The sequence below is a fragment of the Schistocerca serialis genome, chromosome 2 (genome assembly GCF_023864345.2).
Source record: "Schistocerca serialis cubense isolate TAMUIC-IGC-003099 chromosome 2, iqSchSeri2.2, whole genome shotgun sequence".
Lineage (NCBI taxonomy): Eukaryota > Metazoa > Arthropoda > Insecta > Orthoptera > Acrididae > Schistocerca > Schistocerca serialis.
Genome location: NC_064639.1, coordinates 99803639 through 99824880, shown reverse-complemented (window position 1 = coordinate 99824880; position 21242 = coordinate 99803639). Strand labels below are relative to the sequence as shown.

General features: G+C 43.6%; 1 protein-coding gene across 1 annotated transcript in view; it reads right to left on the bottom strand.

The window, feature by feature from the left end:
• Positions 1 to 21242, bottom strand: part of LOC126456784 (leucine-rich repeat and calponin homology domain-containing protein-like) — a 340291-nt gene that overhangs the window by 68928 nt on the left and 250121 nt on the right. The window contains exon 2 of the mRNA XM_050092567.1: positions 20740 to 20788. Within this exon, the coding sequence (XP_049948524.1) occupies positions 20740 to 20788 (49 nt within the window). The remainder of the gene's footprint in view (positions 1 to 20739; positions 20789 to 21242) is intronic.

Below are 21242 nucleotides of genomic sequence, written 5' to 3'. Positions count from 1 at the left end.
AAAATTTTAAAAATTGCGGAAAATGCTAATGAAAACTGGGGGAACCGCGCGAACCGTGACAAGATGCGTAAGTCCGCGCGGCTACCCAGCGCAGCCCTCAACCACTTACTACGTGGTCTAGGGGAGTATCTAATATCGCGAACGTCTTAGGAAACTTTGAATTTTGGACTAACAAATGGCGCAATCTTTACTGATCGGTTAGCACAACAAAAACTGAAATTTTGTGTTAGTATTTAACCAAGCAGTACCTTCCAAAGACAAACGTGAGGCGTTCAATGTTTCCCTACAGTTTACATCAGTGTAACAACGAGCAGCTCCACGTTCTCGGCGTTACTCCCATTAACACCTCAGCAGCGGAGGGGTCGTTGGCGCTTCTGCTCCGAGTGGTTAGCACAGGTTCCAGGGCGCCGAGAAGCTACCAACGGCCGGTCCAGGTTTTTACCTGCTCGAGGATGCACATCGGATGAAAGTATTATGCTATCTTGAGAAACGTGTTGATAAATGGGACTGTAACAGTCTTTGGCAAAAGTGAACGGGATGAGACACACACACACAAACATTTCTCTTTACCCTGAAATTATAGCTTAATCCTCAAATACCAGACAAAGAAAATGGGGACAATGATGGTTACTACGATGGCAAATAAATAAGCAGCTGCTTGTCGTCCACGGAACATCAATGGCACAAGTGCGATTTTGTGAAACACAAAGACAATCTATCACACAGGACCATTAATTATACGAGGTGTGGCTAGAAAAAAACCGGACTAGTACTGGTGAAACAATAAAACGAATGCAATAAGGCTGAAAGTCGCGTGGCCTGTCACGTGACTCTCGCTCCGCCTACTGCTCTAGTTTCATCTGCCTCCTGCACTCAGTCTGCCCGTGGCGTCTGTTTTAAGTAGTTGAGCCGGCCGAAGTGGCCATGCGGTTAAAGGCGCTGCAGTCTGGAACCGCAAGACCGCTACGGTCGCAGGTTCGAATCCTGCCTCGGGCATGGATGTTTGTGATGTCCTTAGGTTAGTTAGGTTTAACTAGTTCTAAGTTCTAGGGGACTAATGACCTCAGCAGTTGAGTCCCATAGTGCTCAGAGCCATTTGAACCTTTTTTTTTTTTTTTTTTTTTTAAGTAGTTGACGTTTTGTCTGTGCGTCGGAAAACGTTGAGTGTACAGAAAGAACAGCGTGTTAACATCAAATTTTGTTTCAAAGTAGGAAAATCTGCAAGTGAAACGTTTGTAATGTTACAACAAGTGTACGGCGATGATTGTTTATCGCGAACACAAGTGTTTGAGTGGTTTAACCGATTTAAAGATGGCCGCGAAGACACCAGTGATAACACTCGCACTGGCAGACCATTGTCAGCAAAAACTGACGCAAACATTGAAAAAATCGGTAAACTCGTTCGACAAGATCGCCGTTAACAATCAGAGCAGTGTCTGAGTTAACAGGAGTTGACAAGGATTACCGATTTACCGATTTTTTCAATGTTTGCATCAGTTTTTGCTGACAATGGTCTGCCAGTGCGAGTGTCATCACTGGTGTCTTCGCGGCCATCTTTAAATCGTTTAAACCACTCAAACACTTGTGTTCGCGATAAACAATCATCGCCGTACACTTGTTGTAACATTACAAACGTTTCACTTGCAGATTTTCCTAGTTTGAAACAAAATTTGATGTTAACACGCTGTTCTTTCTGTACACTCAACATTTTCCGACGCACAGACAAAACGTCAACTACTTAAAACAGACGCCACGGGCAGACTGAGTGCAGGAGGCAGATGAAACTCGAGCAGTAGGCGGAGCGAGAGTCACGTGACAGGCCACGCGACTTTCAGCCTTGTTGCATTCGTTTTATTGTTTCACCAGTACTAGTCCGGTTTTTTTGTACCCACACCTCGTACGGTCCTCTTGTGAAAGTGTGAAATGAGGATAGGTTATTCACGTCAGCATGCCCTCCCGCTAGGCATAGTTGCACGCTTCTGTTGCAGATGCCTAGTGGCAAGCAGTTCCTCCGTTTGGAACTGATGATTAACATTTGTCGATAAACAATAATGATCCACGACTGTAAAGCACATTTAGAAACCATTTAATAGTTATGCAGCATTTCCCTTTATGATTTTAAAACAATTCCAGTTTTTAAGCTTACCCCTGGAAAAACAAGCCTAATTAGTAATTTAGATTTGGGCGCTACAGTGGCCCGAATTGTATTTACTGCACAGATAAACAGTCCTACGTCGCTTATTACTTCACTTAATCGACTATTTACGCTCGTCATACGTGAGCATTGTCCTACTGGCAAACATGTTACGAGGTTTAAAGCACTGCTCGGCACCATCAACACGAACACTTTGTGCTTTAAGCGTCTTTTATGTTCCCACAAGGGGGAAATGCACATCTTAGGATGCTCGCGTAACTAATCAAATAAATGAAATAATACGCGACCTGTGGCGGTTTATCTGTATATTATGACAACGGTCGCTGTGTCCCCTGCTGGCGATGCCTACGTTTGTCAAATCGTGCTTTCCACCTTTACCCACTCACCTGGTTACAGATAGGAAGGTGGCACAGTGGACTCATATTGAAGAAGAAGCGAAATTCATATCGCACGTACCATTTAATAGTTCACTTTCGCCTCCATGGCCGCGGTCACTGACGCACGCTTCGATGATAGACTCTGATGTAACTGATTGGAACCCTGGCCGAGAAAAATTGTAGTCTCCCGGATTTGACCGCCAGGATTACAATTCAGACCCCAGCACAACGTCTTTTACGGTATGTGACTCTACTGACGGCGAGTCGTCCATCGAAAGTAGACAAATTCGGAGACCGTTGTTTTTTTTTCCTGTGTTGCGCGCCTGAACAGAGTTTTATCTTCGCCATCGTCGTCGTCGTCATTGTATTAAATCACAATACGTCATTATAAACACACTTATCACAGTCGTCTGCACGAGACATTTAAAGACAACTGACAAGCAAGTCGTTGAAGTAGCTTCATCCAGAAAGGCTTGTAGCAGACAGTGAGTTTTCACAGGTGAATCAATTCAAGAGATTACATGGATGTCTATTGTAATAAGACCATACTGCGTTTCATTCTCTTTCCTCGTACAAGTAATGTTGTGTCCATCTTTAATGACTTAGATGTAGGCAAGACAAATTGTAATTCCCCTTACTATGTAGCGCAATAACTTAGTTCACTTCAATCAAGGTTACAGTAGCAAATGTAACCGGCTAGCCGTGTTGTCCTCGTCTGCAGCAGTGGAGACTGGGCGCTCGTATCTCGGCAAGGGCCGACCGGGCACAAGAGGCTTCCCTTCCGCCGGCTCGTAAAGCGCCCTGGCTGGCCCGTACACAAAGCACCTTCCGCCGCTCCCGCTGCCGCCGCTGGCTGCCTCTCAGACAGCACCGGGCTGCCTCGCCGCATAGATAGCAGCCTTCTGACAATGGCCGGCATTCAGTCCCCTGCTCTTCAGCGTCACTGCATTATTCTGGTGACCTTGATGAAATTGGTCCCTCCTCCCCGCGTACCCATAGCGGTTGTGGCGATCTGCAAGTTCACATCCAGTCTGACAGACATCATACCAATTACAGGCAACCATTGCGTGTCAACTATGATCATCCCTCTTCATTCATCATATAGTGTCCGCTTATCCAAGTGATACCTTGCCGCTGTGCTGGCGGACTTGGTTCGACTGCCGTGGGTTTGTACCCTATAGGAACTGCACTTCAAACCTCCCTTTTTGATTCCCCCGCTCCTCTTGTGTCACAGAACAAGGTGCGCCACACAATGGTTGGAAACTCAGCAGGAGCGAGGATCAATGCTCCTAGCAGCCTACCGATTAATGTTTTCCCTTCGTGCGCTAAAGCATTTAGTGTGAACGTCGGCAATTGTTCGTAAAAAAAGCCCACAAGCGAATTTCATTTTCACTCTTGTGTAACCCGAGTTCCTGTGATTTCACTATCACTGACATCGACGAGACATTAAACTATAATCTCCAGCCCTTTGTCGAAGAGTTGCGCGTTGTCTTTCAAATCACTGTGGCTTTCCTAAACGAGGCGACGCTCGCTGGTCGATCGAGTAACACACGATTTTAGTAATGCAACATTTTTTTTCTGACAGCAGGTCGGTTTTGTTCATGATTCCAGTACACTGTATGTTTCTCCACTCCTCTGGGTGCAAAACCCGATTTTTCAACGCAATCTCCGTTCAATGCGACGGCCTTACGCCACCTTACTGGGATGTCCTGTATGCCAGCGTGGTACAACTCTGCTGGGCAACATCGTAACCAATGTCTTGCATCATCAATAACCTCTCCGTCACCCACGTAGTGCTTCCCGCGGAGTGCATCTTCACTGGGCCAAACAGACGGGAGCCGGATAAGAGCGTTCGCACCTTTCAACACTGCAAGAGTCAGCTGTGTGCGTCCAGACCGCACGCGGGACATCGAACAGGTTTGCGCGACTTTGTTCCGTCGATGACAGACGCCATGCCCAAAGACTCACCGCGCTTTTGTTCATTGCCTGGTCTCCACAGACCATCTATGAATATCTGCGACGCTCTGGTTTCCCGCCAAAATAAACTCGATGACAGCTCTCCGCTTTGAACATACCTCTGTTACAGACGCCATTTTGAAGACTACGTATAGCGCCGACAACTATCGTAAATGCATGATACTATAGCGGCTGAAGCGGGAATATTCCACGTTGTCCCATTAGAAATCCCGCACTTTTTTTTTTTCAACCGAAACTGGTCGAGGGAAAAATTGTGTTTCATTACTGAACGCCCCTCGTAGCTTCCCAGGTGTTAATATCCATGAGACAGTTCTTTGCACTAGCCTGCCAAGACCCAGTTTTCTTAGGACCCTCTAAACAGCGTTAAAAACTATAAAAAATGTAGTCCCATCGCGTAGTACGTATTCTTTTGGTATAAATAATAAGAAAAACGAGAGGGATACATAATTTACCACCGCCCTGAAAAAATCAAAATAAAATAAAACCATTAAAATAAAACCAGAGGTATTACTCAAGCGATTTGTATTGTATGACATGGGAAATATTAACGTAATGTGTAGGCATGACACATAATATATCACAAACACTACACCTCACAATAATAGCAATCATCGGCAAATCAAATGACAACCTTATATATCGACGACAGCACCCTAATAGATGATGAACACGAAAGAAAAGTAACATCCCCCCCCCCCCTCTCTGTGGCCGAGACAAGATTAGGGTTACCAGAAACGAGTCAAACTAAATAGAAACTTTACAGCAGGTGCCATTATTCCTCGCCCACATAACAGCGCGGAGTATCAGTATGTGATAGATTGCAGGAGAGCTTCTGTAAAGTTTGGAAGGTAGGAGACGAGGTACTGGCAGAAGCAAAGCTCTGAGGGCGGGGCGTGAGTCGGTGAGTCGTGCTTGGGTAGCTCGGTTGGTAGAGCACTTGCCCGCGAAAGGCAAAGGTCCCGAGTTCGAGTCTCGGTCCGGCACACAGTTTTAATCTGCCAGAAAGTTTCAGATTGCGAACGGCTTGAAACGATTGATCGCCGGGAAATTGGTTTGTCTTTCTGTAACAGTTCTATTCGTACGAGCACCCAACCATGTCGACTCCAAGCCGCGGAACACCCCAACGGATGTGGACATATCCTCGTCGACTGCTTCACGCCATCTGCAGCGGACTGGACTTGTGTCAAATGGAAATTGAAATGTCGTGTGGCTAGCGCTTCCCGTCGGGTAGACCGGTCGCCTGGTGCAAGTTTTTTGAGGTGACTTCGGCGACTGGCATGTCGATAGGGATGAGATGATGATGATGATGACACTACAACACGCAGTCTCTGAGCAGAGAAAATCCCCGACCCAGCCGAGAATCGAACCCGGGCCCCTTGGCATGATAGTCTGTCACGTTGACAACTCCGCTATCAACGCGGACGACTTGGGACAAAACTAATATGACATTGCGTTGGCTTTCAGAAACCACAAACGCCCCGCAGTACAATGGCCTAGTGACAGTCGAATACGTGTTGCACGCTTCCGAAGTGTTCGCCATTTGCTAGCCTGTACTGTCGAGCATAACAGTCGACAAACGCCCTGTCCCATAGATGGGACGCCAACACGTGCGCTGTTGAGTAATAGGGCAACATGAACAGCACCTGCTGCATCGGAGATGTTTTAGAGTCTGAGAAACTGTCTCGCTTCCTGCAAATTCACGTGTTAGGGTAGCTACACGCAGAGAAAAAAATGTACGGAATTTCCGACTTTTTCATCATACTTTCGCACCATCTCACTTAGGATCTGTCGAAGGAACCCACTGGCGTACGGTACTAGTTATTTTGTAAATACATAATATGTAGTCTGACCTCAGTAGCCAGAGTCAGTGGTCTTTTGTGACTTGCCTTGCACGAATGTGTGTCTTGTCTACATTTTGGCCGAAAGCGTAACATGTGCAGCAGTCATTTTGTTGTGTGTGTCTCCGGCTCAAGATCTCGTCTATATGGTGAATAGCAATTTTCATTTTCATAAAACTGTCGTTGTACCATCCTCGATTTGTTTGATATGTAGTTTTCTTTGTGTGGCATGTTTCACATTCTCAAGGATTTATTTCCCAACTATCGGACTACCCAACGATCAATTGGTATAATCATATCTGTGTACTGTCGCACCTAAGCTGTGCCATAAAGTTGGTTTCAGTCACGTATATTCTTGGTGGTGTTGTCCTCAGAAATGTTAGTGTATGTGGCGCAGTGCTCGCAAGTGGTTCAGGATTAGCACAGCATCACGAATCCCGAGAGTTTATTGGTTGTCTTAATTTCACTACATTGCCACCAGCGTGTGCCAAAACACATACAAGCTCTAGCCCACATACCGACCCCTCGTCTACTGTAAATTGTGGGGGAGAATGTCCATTACGTGCACAAATGATGCGCGTACTGTTTCAGGAGCAATCTATATTGACTGCGCGGACTGCCAACGGATCAGAAGGGACCAGTGAGAGTGGTTTGGTGTGGAAGGGAGGGGGAACTGAGAGGAGGGGGGGACGCAGCAGAACTGACTGCTGTGCATCTGTAGCTCGTATTCCCCTACGGTGCTACAGTTTTCGGACAACTAATTATTCACACTGCAGGTTCAAATTGGCTCTGAGCACTATAGGACTTAACATCGATGGTCATCAGTCCCCTAGAACTTAGAACTACTTAAACTTAACTAACCTAAGGACATCACACAACACCCAGTCATCACGAGGCAGAGAAAATCTCTGACCCCGCCGGGAATCGAACCCGGGAACCCGGGCGTGACTGCAGGTTCTACAATACGATCTGAAGACACGTTGTTTGCGAACGGGTCAATCGAGGGGAAACATATGGTATTTCATCAATAATTTCACTACTACGAAATCAAAATGTACTAGGATGTCTGGTATCTCAGGACGAATATTTTTGTTCTTCCACTGCGATACGAACAGAACAAATGCATTGCAACACGGCAGAACAGAACTGTAAGGAAACAAAATCAAACGTGTTTTTCTTGGTCAGAACATGAATTATTTAGCGAGTTTGCACGAAAGTGCCCAAGAAATGTACAGCTTGAATTATACCATAGCATGTTAAACACTAATTACGTGACGCCAATAACTGAGGAAGATTTTTTATTCACGAGCCGCATTTTTCACCGTAAGACGGTAAATTTTCCGTTAAAAGACGTTAATACCAGCTGACGCACGTTTCCGTAGTAGCAATCCGCCGGGGAACATAAATCACTTCCATTTTTACGGCAACGGGTTGGGAACCAGCGGATCAACACAAAACAGTCGCTCGTCCACAATGATGAATGCAACAAGAGGACGACATAAATCACAGTGCTAGGCTAGGGCAGATAACTGGTTCCGGTCTGTCAGTCTTGGATATAAATGTCAGACATGCGCGTGCAATGACGAGCACGAGTAAACAACCAGATTTACTATAAACCAGAACGCTCTAGCTTTGTTACAAAAAACCTGGACGTAGGCCTACGACATTAACTCGACATGTGCGATTGTAAAACCCATCAATAATAAATGATGGTGACAAGGATGAAAACTGCGTTTTCTGATCTATACAAAAACTGGTTCGAAGAATCGCTCTGGCCGGCTGTAACGCTGTCCCTTCGTAAAGGCATCAGCAAGTAATTGCAACTTCGGTGTTTTGTTTATTTTTGTGGCTTTTTTTCCTTAAACGGTATAGTTTTGGATTTTGAGAGGGGGACACTGTAGTCGTGATGGAGACTAGAGTGACTCATTATTTTGAAAATAATTTACTGTTTGACATAATCACATTAATTTGTGTCGAACAATAAATTGTTTTCATAGTTGTAAACGTTCCCTGGAACGTTAGCTGCTCGCCGAGGGAATAAGCACACGTATTCGGTGGCCTGATCACATTTTAAAATTGTAGGCCAAAGGAATCATAATTACTTTGAAAAGATAGCTCAATATTCTAAGGAACAGGGTTACGTAAGAAACGTGAAGCTGCTAATAATACACGATAAACTCTACTTTTCCAATGGAACAGGCTTAACTGGTGTGCCTGTCGGAAGAAATGAGATAAATATTGTTGCAGCAACACAGTATGAATATTCGATTTCACGTCGCTATAGCTCGAAAGGTATCAAAAGAACCCGGTGAAATAACACCGCGATTTAAGTTAATCTAGATGATAGTAATTAATAGCCGTGAAAATGTTCCTCTCTACAGGTTGGTCCACAGTTCCTTTTTCACAAACACATTTCAGATTAACGCAATGTCCATTAATTTCCCAATCCTCCCCAAAATCTACTTAGGATTTTGATTCAAGATTCAGCTTTGGGCGTAATGATAAAATTTAAAATAAGAGAGAAAATTTCGTTATCAGATAGGTGACACTTCGCTTGAGAAAAAGTGTATCTTGCTTTTACTGTCACTGAAGGAAACAGTTTTACAGTGTACCTTCTCTTAGTGTAACCATTTCCTCAAGAAGGACTGTACATTAAAGCCTTTGGTTCATACCCTCTTCCGTGTTGTGTAATTTTAAATACGAGTATGATATTAAATGGCTTGCACGACGAAACGTAGGGAAATGACATAAGTATACTTCTGTTTGCGAGCATTTACAGAAAATATCTTACTGACAGCAGCGACAAGACGGATACAGAAGCCGCGAAGATTCCGTCACGTATATGTGAAGCGTTACCATACCTTACGCCTGTTCTTAAATAGTAAAAACTATTACTGGTGTACATTGACCTCATTAGCTCAAATTAAAACTGAGCTCTACATAGGTGCAACGAACTTCATAGCGATGCAAACGCGAAATCTTCGCGGGCCAGTACCGTTTACAAAATTCTTGTAGCGTATCAAACAAAACCACAACGTGGCCTGGGAAAAGGAAAACAGCAAGAAGTCTCTCTGAAATTAGCCATTCTTTACCCGTCGCGCATAGATTTACATAACTGAAGTACATGACAGAAGGGGTATAAGGAAGTGGCGGGATTGGGAAAGATTAATGACAGCTCGCTATATTACCGACTGCACTCTTCCCACGGAGCAACGTGGTAACCGGTGCTCCGACACCCACGTCAAGATTTGTACCCTGCCAGCCACTTTACAGTGTGTGACGGAGGGTACTTCGGATACCACTGTCATCCCCCCCTCCCTTTTTCTGTTTGCGGAAAGACCGATTCTCACTAAGGCTCCATAAAAGGCGGAACTTACGTGATTTCCCCGTTACGGCCAATTACTAAATGTGTATGGGAGGAGTTAATGTGGTGCCCGACTTATTGGAATGTACGCTCTGCGAATTTCAAGGGTATTTGAGGAGCAGTTTCCTGAAGCTTTTGTGCTTTTTGAACGATCCTGTATCGACAAGTACTGCTCTTTGGATCTTCTCTATCTCCTATATTAATCCTCCTTGACTTGAGTCTCAGACTACACAGTAATACTTAGGGTATTGAAAGTTAACTCTTTCGGGAATTATTTCCTTCGGAGTCTTTCGATAACACTCAGACTTAGTTAAGGTTTTCTTGCAACTGGTTGTATACGATCGTTCCATTATATTTCGCACCGAAGGCATACTCCTTGACTACCAATCGCGTAATTTAACAATAATGGATCTTCCCTCTCCTTTGTGCGGAATTTGTTTATTTTAAGGGTCAAATCATAATTTCTGCACCATAATTTCTGCTCATCTTTTCCCAGTGCACTATTACATTCCGAAACCGTGGCCTCCTCTATACGGTAGCATCATCTACTAACATCCTCACGCCGTTTGTGGCGTTATCCCGTAAGACCACACCGACATGATGGCCAGCACAAAAAAGCCTACTGCCATTTCTGATTAGGGTTAGTTTTCACTAAAGTGAGGTCTCGCAAGATGTGGATTCTGCGATGTTTGCGTACGTCTGGTTAAGGTTAACATTTAATACGCGGTCATCTGGACGTAGATTGGGTGGAAAGTTGAGCGAAGGGTAGTTGTTTGGAAGGCAGGGGAAAAGAAGTGCCAAGGCATGAACCAAGGGAGAAAACCTCTGCAATAGTTAGGTCGGGTTGTAAGAGCAGTAGTGGTTTTCTTGCTGCCTGCGACAGGCCACGCAAGGGTAGGCTTTGCTAGTAGTGGGTATTATGCAGGTCTATACCTTTGTCGTCGTGCTGTGGTATTACTCGGCGCCTGCCGCTGGGTGCCGGCGTTGATGAACAACGTTATCCGTCAAATCACTTCTATATATAGTGAACTGTACCGGCCGTATGACACAGCTTTGCGATACGACCCTAATTACTTTTACACCCGACAATTTTTCCCAGTTAGAAACGACGTACTGAGTTGTTGTAGACAGAAAGCCTGAATCTAATACCAATCTGCTACGCTACTGCATAATTTAGTCTTCTGCTGACTAGACGACAGTCTGGAACTGCGTATAAAGCCCTCCCGAAACAAGGAACCGGTATCAACCGGCGCGCCGTTATATACTGATGAGCCAAACCATTAGAGCCACTGCCCACCGCAAGATTAAATGTCACCTGATGGCGTTGCCAGTATGTCACGCGCTAAGACGCTAAGAGAAGTATACAGTGTGTCCCATAAGGAAGGGTCAATATTCAGGGATATGACAGGAACGGTCATTCAACGCAAAAAAGTCTAGCAAATATGGGCTCTAAAATGCATACCTTAAGAACTATGAGAACATCTTCATCTTCGACACTGTGAAACAAATCTCTTCTTCTGGAAGCTCCTTGCTCTCTATATTTTGGAACGTGGTAGTGTGGACCAAAACAGGAAAAAGAAAAAATGTTCAGGAAACATGGGCTCTAAAGTGCAATCTTAAGCGCTATGAGTTCTTGTTTAGTATAAGAAAGGTGTTCCACATTACTGAACATGAACATGTCTTGCTACGCAAGAGTAACTTCAGATGCCCCTATAAGAGTGTGGATCTTACGGTTCTTGGGTCTGGAAAGACAAGTTCATGACACCATGATATTAAAATCAATCTCTGGGTTGACTATTACATTATCCCTTTACAACAAAGAAATTTAAAGCTTTTTCCGAAAGGGAACGACGTGAATTTCGTATCATTTTGTTCGTCTGATACGATATCTTCTCTTACAAAACAGAAAGCTGGACAGAAATATGACAAGAGAGGAGAAAATCTTACGAGCTCCATGTAAGCACTCACACGCCACAACACCTTCACTGCAACAGCATACAGGGCGACTTAGCAGTCTCTACCGATGTAATTTTATCCAACCTGCAAATTATATCTGGTATTCAAAAACCATGAGCGAGATTTTCACATTCTCGCGCTCGCTACGCACAAATTATTAGTATTAGAAAAAAAAATGAACAGGACCTTTCTGTAGGAAATTTAATGCAGTTCAATTTTGCATTACGATACGCTTTTGCTAGAGTCCACGGTTTACGACTCATTCAAGAAAAACGTTCAAAACTGGCGTTCAAACGTAGCTCCATCTCCACACTCATCCCTGACCAGAGAGGGCTTCTAGTATGTTGTTCGTGGCTCTCCCTCCTACCAGTGCACAAAAATTTGCGACAACACGAATTATTTCCCACATTTGACCTATTTTGGTCTTCATTGAATGGCATTATTATACCACCGACTTAGTCGAGCACTTACAAACTGTGAAACTGGCGTTTGTGTAACTTCCACTTAACGATGTTGTGAATTATATCAGCGGAAGATAAACAATTACGTCGTTGTATTCGTCAGGCCTTCTGGCTACGAAACTACCGTCTGTGGATCTAATTGTCAACGTAATTAGTTTTGATGTAACGTTTACAAAAGTCGTTTTCCTTTCATTACCCTCACAGGCACGTTTACATTAATAACGTTAACGAAATAGCCGACTACGCTGGTGCCCTAACAGCCAAATCAATGGAGACCAAGACAGGTCGAATATCGGGAATAGTTCGTGTAGTCGGAAATTTTTTAGAGCAGTAGGAGGAGAGTGCCACAAACAAGACACTAAAAATGCTAAATGTCAAGAGATGTGTGTGGTGGTGGAGATGCGTTTGAAGGTCACTTCTGAACGTTTCTCTCAAATAGCTCTAAAACTGTGGCCTCCAGCAAATACGAGGGCAGTTCAATAAGTAATGCAACACATTTTTTTCTGAAACAGGGGTTGTTTTATTCAGCATTGAAATACACCAGGTTATTCCCCAATCTTCTAGCTACACAACACTATTTTTCAACGTAATCTCCATTCAATGCTACGGCCTTACGCCACCTTGAAACGAGGGCCTGTATGCCTGCACGGTACCATTCCACTGGTCGATGTCGGAGCCAACGTCGTCCTGCATCAAGAACTTCTTCATCATCCGCGTAGTGCCTCCCACGGATTGCGTCCTTCATTGGGGCAAACATATGGAAATCCGACGGTGCGAGATCGGGGCTGTAGGGTGCATGAGGAAGAACAGTCCACTGAAGTTTTGTGAGCTCCTCTCGGGTGCGAAGACTTGTGTGAGGTCTTGCGTTGTCATGAAGAAGGAGAAGTTCGTTCAGATTTTTGTGCCTACGAACACGCTGAAGTCGTTTCTTCAATTTCTGAAGAGTAGCACAATACACTTCAGAGTTGATCGTTTGACCATGGGGAAGGACATCGAACAGAATAACCCCTTCAGCGTCCCAGAAGACTGTAACCATGACTTTACCGGCTGAGGGTATGGCTTTAAACTTTTCCTTGGTAGGGGAGTGGGTGTGGCGCCACTCCATTGATTGCCGTTTTGTTTCAGGTTCGAAGTGATGAACCCATGTTTCATCGCCTGTAACAATCTTTGACAAGAAATTGTCACCCTCAGCCACATGACGAGCAAGCAATTCCGCACAGATGGTTCTCCTTTGCTCTTTATGGTGTTCGGTTACACAACGAGGGACCCAGCGGGAACAAACCTTTGAATATCCCAACTGGTGAACAATTGTGACAGCACTACCAACAGAGATGTCAAGTTGAGCACTGAGTTGTTTGATGGTGATCCGTCGATCATCTCGAACGAGTGTGTTCGCACGCTCCGCCATTGCAGGAGTCACAGCTGTGCACGGCCGGCCCGCACGCGGGAGGTCAGACAGTCTTGCTTGACCTTGCGGCGATGATGACACACGCTTTGCCCAACGACTCACCGTGCTTTTGTCCAGTGCCAGATCACCGTAGACATTCTGCAAGCGCCTATGAATATCTGAGATGCCCTGGTTTTCCGCCAAAAGAAACTCGATCACTGCCCGTTGTTTGCAACGCACATCCGTTACAGACGCCATTTTAACAGCTCCGTACAGCGCTGCCACCTGCCGGAAGTCAATGAAACTATACGAGACGAAGCGGGAATGTTTGAAAATATTCCACAAGAAATTTCCGGTTTTTTCAACCAAAATTGGCCGAGAAAAAAAATGTGTTGCATTACTTATTGAACTGCCCTCGTACATATCCCAGTACAAAATTGAGCTCCATTAAATTTCTTACAAAAAGGTCCTGTTCAATTTTCTGTAGGACTAACAGTTTGCGCGTTGCGAGCGACAGAATGTGAAAAATCTCGCGCGTGGTTTTCGAAGGCCTGATATAACATTGCTGGCTGCATAAAAAGACACCAGAAGGGGCAGCTGAATTGCCCTGTTTTTCTTAGCCCATCTCTGAGTAGCCCGGGAGCGCGTTCAAAGTGTGAAGCGGGCACAGTGAGCTGGTAAAGATGTGGAAGGGCGGGCCTTTTTCTGTTGCATCTGCTAGTTGTGCAAGGGCAGGGTCTTCCAGGGCACAAAGGGCGTCGTTGTTCATCACATCTCAGCTGCAGTATGTGCCATGCTCTTTTTATCGCCCGAGCTCCCACCCTGAAGGCGTCTATCCACAGAGAGATCTCGACCGACGCATTTCAAGGAATCCCAGCAGCTATTTAGTTACTACGCCATTCGCATCCACCCATAGACAATTTTGCTTTTTTCCTCGCTCTCTCCCCACGACATTTACGGCTACAGAAAATGCATTAATAGATAACGTGTTAGGACGCGAAGCCAGCACATGGGATAGAAGATCTCCAAGCACTCTTAATTCATCAATTCCTACTTGTAAACAGCGACAGTTTACAAATCGCAACTTGAGACTACTTAATAAAAAACTATCATCACCATCAGAAAGCAGGCCAGGGCTCAATGTGTGTGTGTGTGTGTGTGTGTGTGTGTGTGTGTGTGTGTGTGTGTGTGTGTGTGTGTGTGTGTGTTGTTGTTGTTGTTGTTGCTGTGTGTGATTCTGCTAGAAAAACAGGTAGCACTCGAAAGCTGGTGCGAACGCTGTTTTCTGTTACGAGTTTCTGTGCTCCACGCACAGAAATCTGTTTAATCATCTAGTCAGAAAATTCATTAATCCTAGAGCCGTCGACCCGAGGACGTGTTTCGCTAAGCATATTTGGTGTTGGTAAGGTTCCCCCAACACGTATCAAGCTAATGACAATTACTCCATTTAGCGAGTTACGTGCCAAAGAATGGAATGCAAATCAATGAAGGCAACAATCATTATTCTATTGGTAGAGCAATGCACCTTATTGTTGATCTCTCTCGTAATATTAGACGAAATGCTTTGCTCTCAGAAGTAGGCAGTTCTTTAGATATACAATTTCAATGATAGAAGATAATGCTCCTGTGATTAGTCGGTGATTGCGGAAAGCTGCTGGCTCTTTTGTTCAGACGAAGGAACAATACATTACACGCTAGGCAAAAATACTGTTCCCTGAGACTGAAAGAGTGAGTGGGCGGGAGGAAGGCGGGGTACACGACTCTAACAACACAAAGGAAAATTCGTCAGTGTCAAACTTGACAACCAAATTATAAAATATGTGTTTACACGATACCTGATTCCATGTTATTCGGAAAAGGTACTGAATTTTAAAAACTTGTGAAAGCTAGTGTACATTGTCCTTGAATACCTTCTTCGTAAAATCCAATTAACACACACATACACACACACACACACACACACACACACACACACACTACATGAACACACGCACAGAAGGCTTTTTTTTTCATTATATGGTATTCTCATGGAGAAGAAGTAAAAACTTTGAGGTTCGCCGATGACATTGTAATTCTGTCAGAGACAGCAAAGCACTTGGAAGAGCAGTTGAACGGAATGGACAGTGTCTTGAAAGGAGGATATAAGATGAACATCAACCAAAGCAAAACGAGGATAATGGAATAGTCAAATTAAATCGGGTGATGCTGAGGGAATTAGATTAGGAAATGAGACACTTAAAGTAGTAAAGGAGTTTTGCTATTTGGGGAGCAAAATAACTGATGATGGTAGAGAAGATATAAAATGTAGACTGGCAATGGCAATGAAATCGTTTCTGAAGAAGAGAAATTTGTTAACGTCGAGTATAGATTTAAGTGTCAGGAAGTCGTTTCTGAAAGTATTTGTATGGAGTGTAGCCATGTATGGAAGTGAAACATGGACGATAACTAGTTTGGACAAGAAGAGAATAGAAGTTTTCGAAATGTGGTGCTACAGAAGAATGCTGAAGATTAGATGGGTAGATCACATAACTAATGAGGAGGTGTTGAATGGGATTGGGGAGAAGAGAAGTTTGTGGCACAACTTGACTAGAAGAAGGGATCGGTTGGTAGGACATGTTTTGAGGCATCAAGAGATCACAAATTTAGCATTGGAGGGCAGCGTGGAGGGTAAAAATCGTAGAGGGAGACCAAGAGATGAATACACTAAGCAGATTCAGAAGTATGTAGGTTGCAGTAGGTACTGGGAGATGATGAAGCTTGCACAGGATAGAGTAGCATGGAGAGCTGCATCAAACCAGTCTCAGGACTGAAGACCACAACAACAACAACATGGTATTCTCTCAGCTCTGTTGTGCGAATCTACGTATCCGTAGTACATAACGCTATGACTCTTCCTATTCGCGTAATAGACAGAACTGGTGTTCCTCCCGAGCCCAATTTCCTTTTAAAGCTCTCTCCTTACAACTTGAGCTCTGGCGTCAATATTTAGCAACAGAGAATGTAATTTCTTTAAGGCCACCGGAAAGTTTATGAACGGTCCTTAATTTCCGGTGCAGAAGCACCAAGATTGTAAATCGATTTTCAGCGAAATTAAGGATTCCATGAATGCAAAGGCCGCCCTGTCTCCCGTATTGAGCGACTCAGGTCGTAGAGGGTGGCTCCCTCGAGGATCCCCCCCCCCCCCCCCTTTTCACGAATTGGGATTTGCTTGTGGCATCGCATCTGACAATCTGGTCACAAGAGGCTGCAAGATGGACAAACGAATCAAGGATTATTTTATTAATGAGCACTATGAAAATCAGCTGGGGCACCATCTACGAAATATTAAATATGTGAAGGATGACAGCATTGAAATGAATTCGGCGATCACAATAAATGTCAACTATGCTGCAATTTGTGTTTGAGAGAGAGGTCGCTGCGTACATTCCGAGTGCAGGTGACGAGAGAGGTCGCTGCGTACATTCCGAGTGCAGGTGACGAGAGAGGTCGCTGCGTACATTCCGAGTGCAGGTGACGAGAGAGGGCGGGGGAAGACGGGGGCGGGGGAAGATGAGAAAGAGGAGGAGAGGAAGAGGGAAGAGGAGGAGGAGGAGGTGGTGGTAGAGGGAAGAGGAGGAGGAGGAGGAGGAAGAAGAGGGAAGAGGAGGAGGAGGAGGAGGAGGAGGAAGAGGGAAGAGGAGGAAGAGGGAAGAGGAGGAAGAGGGAAGAGGAGGAAGAGGGAAGAGGAGGAAGAGGGAAGAGGAGGAAGAGGGAAGAGGAGGAAGAGGGAAGAGGAGGAAAAGAAACAGGGCAGTACAAAATATCAATCATGGCTCTCAGTAATCTCGTCGCTGTTATTCAGTTCAACAGAATATTGACATGGGAAACAGATCTAACGCAGAACACAGTATGTAAAAAATTTTAATTAATTATCCTACAGAATATTCGAAATCACAAAGTGTGCATGTTACTGTCTGTAGACAGCACAAGTAGCTTCACAAACATTCGCATTGCCAAATGAGCACTACTGGAAGACACTGATACAGCAAGCCACAGACAGGTGACGGTCATAGGCTGTGTAGTAAACAGAAAGAAATCTTAGTCATTTGTAGAGGACGACAGCTACTCAATACCGATAGCAGTAATGAAACAAAAACTTTTCATGAATATTTATGGGCGGTTGCGCTCAGCCTCAGCAACCGTTAATAATACTGTATTGTCTCAAACCTCCTCAGAAAAAACGTTTGAACATTTACTCTTCTTTAAACGTCACTGTCCCAAGAGCCTTGCCGTCTCTTCTTACGGCGTCACAGTAAAGATAAAAAACTAAATAAGCAGAACTTAGGCAACAATTTTGTTAAAATGTATGTTAGAACTTAGATACCCATTGACATAGATGACTTACGATAGGGACTATTAACTCAGTGGCATAAGAATAACCAAGAAATCCTAACCCCGGCCTTGCAAAATAAACCAACCCGGTGTTCGCCAGGAATCATTTAAGAAACCATAGAAAATCCGAATGTGGAGAACAGGCTGGAGTTTCGAACCTTATTAAACTGTAATGCAATTCCAATGGCTTGCAATTTGATGAACGATGGGCTGGGGTAATAAGTGAAAGTGACCGAGGCCGGTGGCCGAACATACTACAGTGAGCCGCACTGGTGTTTGGAAGAAGCATGGATACAAATCTGTGTCCAACTACAGAGATGATGGTTTTCTGTTCCTATATTATTTCAGCTGACAATTCCTGGGTCAGGCTACGACTAACACTTTCCCTGCCCTCTTTCAACGAGTTGGACTTATCTCTAACAAAACCCAAGGTGGACGGTGCTTTAAATCTTACTTGTTTTTAACCCATTACATATATTCCTGTGAACCCCTCGCCCCATTCATGCTGAATCGATGCCATACTGCAAAACAGTTGTTTAGTCGTCTTACATAAAATATGTAGCTTGTGTCGTTACTGCCGAAATGGTGTAATGGACCCAAATAATCATACAACTGAATACCGCCTTGGGAACAGCAATGCTCAATTTAATGGCGCAAAATTTCTCAATAACAAAACGTAAATTCGTCAAAGTACCGTTTAAGTTGCAGTGCTTTGGTAGCAATAAAGAAAACTCAGCAACCAGTCACAATGTCGTCAAATGGAGACCTATTTAGTCGCAATTAATCTCAGGCTTGCGCTCAGACAGCGCCGAAAAATTCATTATGCGATTTTACTTGCGCGCAATTAGTAACATGCAACAGAATACGGCATGTAAACAGCCATTTGGAGACGGGCTTAATCCCTAGAACATTTAGATCACTCATTAGACAAGACGACAGCTGGTTACTGTTATATTCCTACTGTTATATTCCTACACATCTGCGATTGCCTCCGCTATCACCTATAAAGTAAGAAAATGATTTTGAAAAGAAGGTATAATAATTATTAGTAAATAACTAAATCCCAAAGTTGAATTCTTCCTCAAGGCATTCTACGCACTGCAAGACTAATAGTTTGTAAGTTGTGCTCATCATCTCCTTCCCTGAGAATAATTCTCCCGTTGCTATTCATAAAACTCAGAGATTCTGCGACAAGTAGTTTAGTATGATACTGAAAAACAAATTCTCCTCCGTTACACTCATTTCCATAAGAGGCATGAAGTCAACTCTGTGTAAGCTGGTGTACGCACTGATTGAGTATGAAGCTTGTTCATCACGTAATATCTCTGGAACAATGCGTTTTGCAGTTGAGTGCTAAGTGCTCCGTCTGAAGTGCTTGTCATTAAGGCTACGAGCGCGTCGTAAATCCAAGACTTTTGCAGAGTGCTTTTAAGCTGACGTATGAGTAGGTTTTGTTTCCTCTCTTAACATCTTAGCTACGCTACATGTATTATACGTTTCATTATTTCTTTGTGGGCTCTATACCAGTAACGCAGTCTTCCCTTCTCTACATTAAAATTTCAAGTACAACAAACGCCGATATTCTCTGTCTACTGCTGTTTGCTTTGATACCTTGGCAACTTTTTATGTAGGTTCTCTTATGTGCGACTCTTTGATATTGTTTCTCTCGGGGTTTTATCTCACACATGTCTTATAGGTTCACCATTCTTTCTTTTTCCAGAAATACAAGATATCCTTTTTATTGTGCTGCTGCCATTCATTCGATAGAAACGCCCAAATGTAAGAAAAACTAACACTGGTACATAAAAAAAAAAATCTCAAGTCAACTATAACTGGCCAATGGTTAACAATTATTTTCTAATTAGCATTTATCACGTGAAAATTTGGATATACAGTGCATTCGATTGACTGCATTACAGCCCTCTGTTTCCGTGATAACGAATATATGTTAGTAAAAGCTCTGAGGTTGGTTATTATTTTTCTCATACATCTACTGAGCTCATTATCTCTGAAGTGGTTCCTCACATGGATGATCTTTGAAGAGTCCAATCACTTATAAAAGACGATGTCATATCGCTCCACTTCAGATGGCCAATCCTCTATGTGCAGCGCCCAGCGTTACTTGTTGTAACATTACATCCACTGCATATAGCTCCGATATGTTTATCCCTACAGTACGCTGTAGTTTGTGTAGTGTATGTTCAGGGAAGTCTCGGCTGTCAGTTTGGGTTTTTTCATTAATGACTAAAACATAATTAAAGACATGGTATGTTATGGATCCAATACCAATACTACCTGACAGAAGAAAATCGACGTCTTGGGCACAATATCAATTTTTGGTATCTAGTTTCAATTTGACATTAGTATTATCTTCCTGATCTAATTTGATACACTCCGCAACAGCCGATCATCATCATCATCATCATCAATCATCAACATCATCATCATCATCATCATCATCATCATCATCATCGTCACCTTGTGCATCTTTCTTCGAAAGCTATACGACTCTGATAATTGGAGACTTCAAACGTTATACTTTCCCCGTCAGATTGCGAACTTGGGGACACATGCCTTCAAGTTTGCCTTGATCATCACTAACAGTAATTGATTCTGAGTGCAAAACACAATATCTGAAATCGTGGAGTACGTGCGCTAGTCCGCGTTTTATTATAAAAAAAAAAAAAAGGTGATACTAAATGACTGTTGTCAAGTATGTTACAGTGGATCTGCATTTCAGGTGGAAATTAGCTGATCCTCACTGTTGCAATCAACATGTTGATTCCTCTGAAAGCCACTTAAACACATTAATTTATTTCAGGTTGCTGCCGGTATACAAAGGTAACAACTTACGGTGAATCGGAATTCGACCACTGCAGCATGATCATCCATGGTGGCTTACCTGAAACGGCAGGAAACAAGAAATTAATTTTATGTTAACTGCTAAAATAACAATGTTTTTATATGTCATAACCCGAAAAGTAAGTAAGTTTCCATTACTATTTAGCTTTTGCAGTAAAATAAAGAGAAATCAGCCGATTATCGCATAACGGCATCAACATATCTGTGAGAAAAGCCAGAATATGGTTTTACTCGAAGCGACATCTTCAAACATTTTCAGAATTCGGTGGTGACTTATTCGCGTAGTGTGTGCGCTCTACTTATTAACAATAACGGAACGAGTCCATTTCAGTCTCTTTTTTCGGAAGTAACAGTAACAACGACATCGCAGTTTATTTTTTAAATTTATTTATGAGTTTATTTCAACTGGATAGATTAGGGCTTTCAGGTCCTTTCTTACGCTTAACGAGACATCCATAGTGATGTCAACTTTACAATAAGCACACCTCATGAGC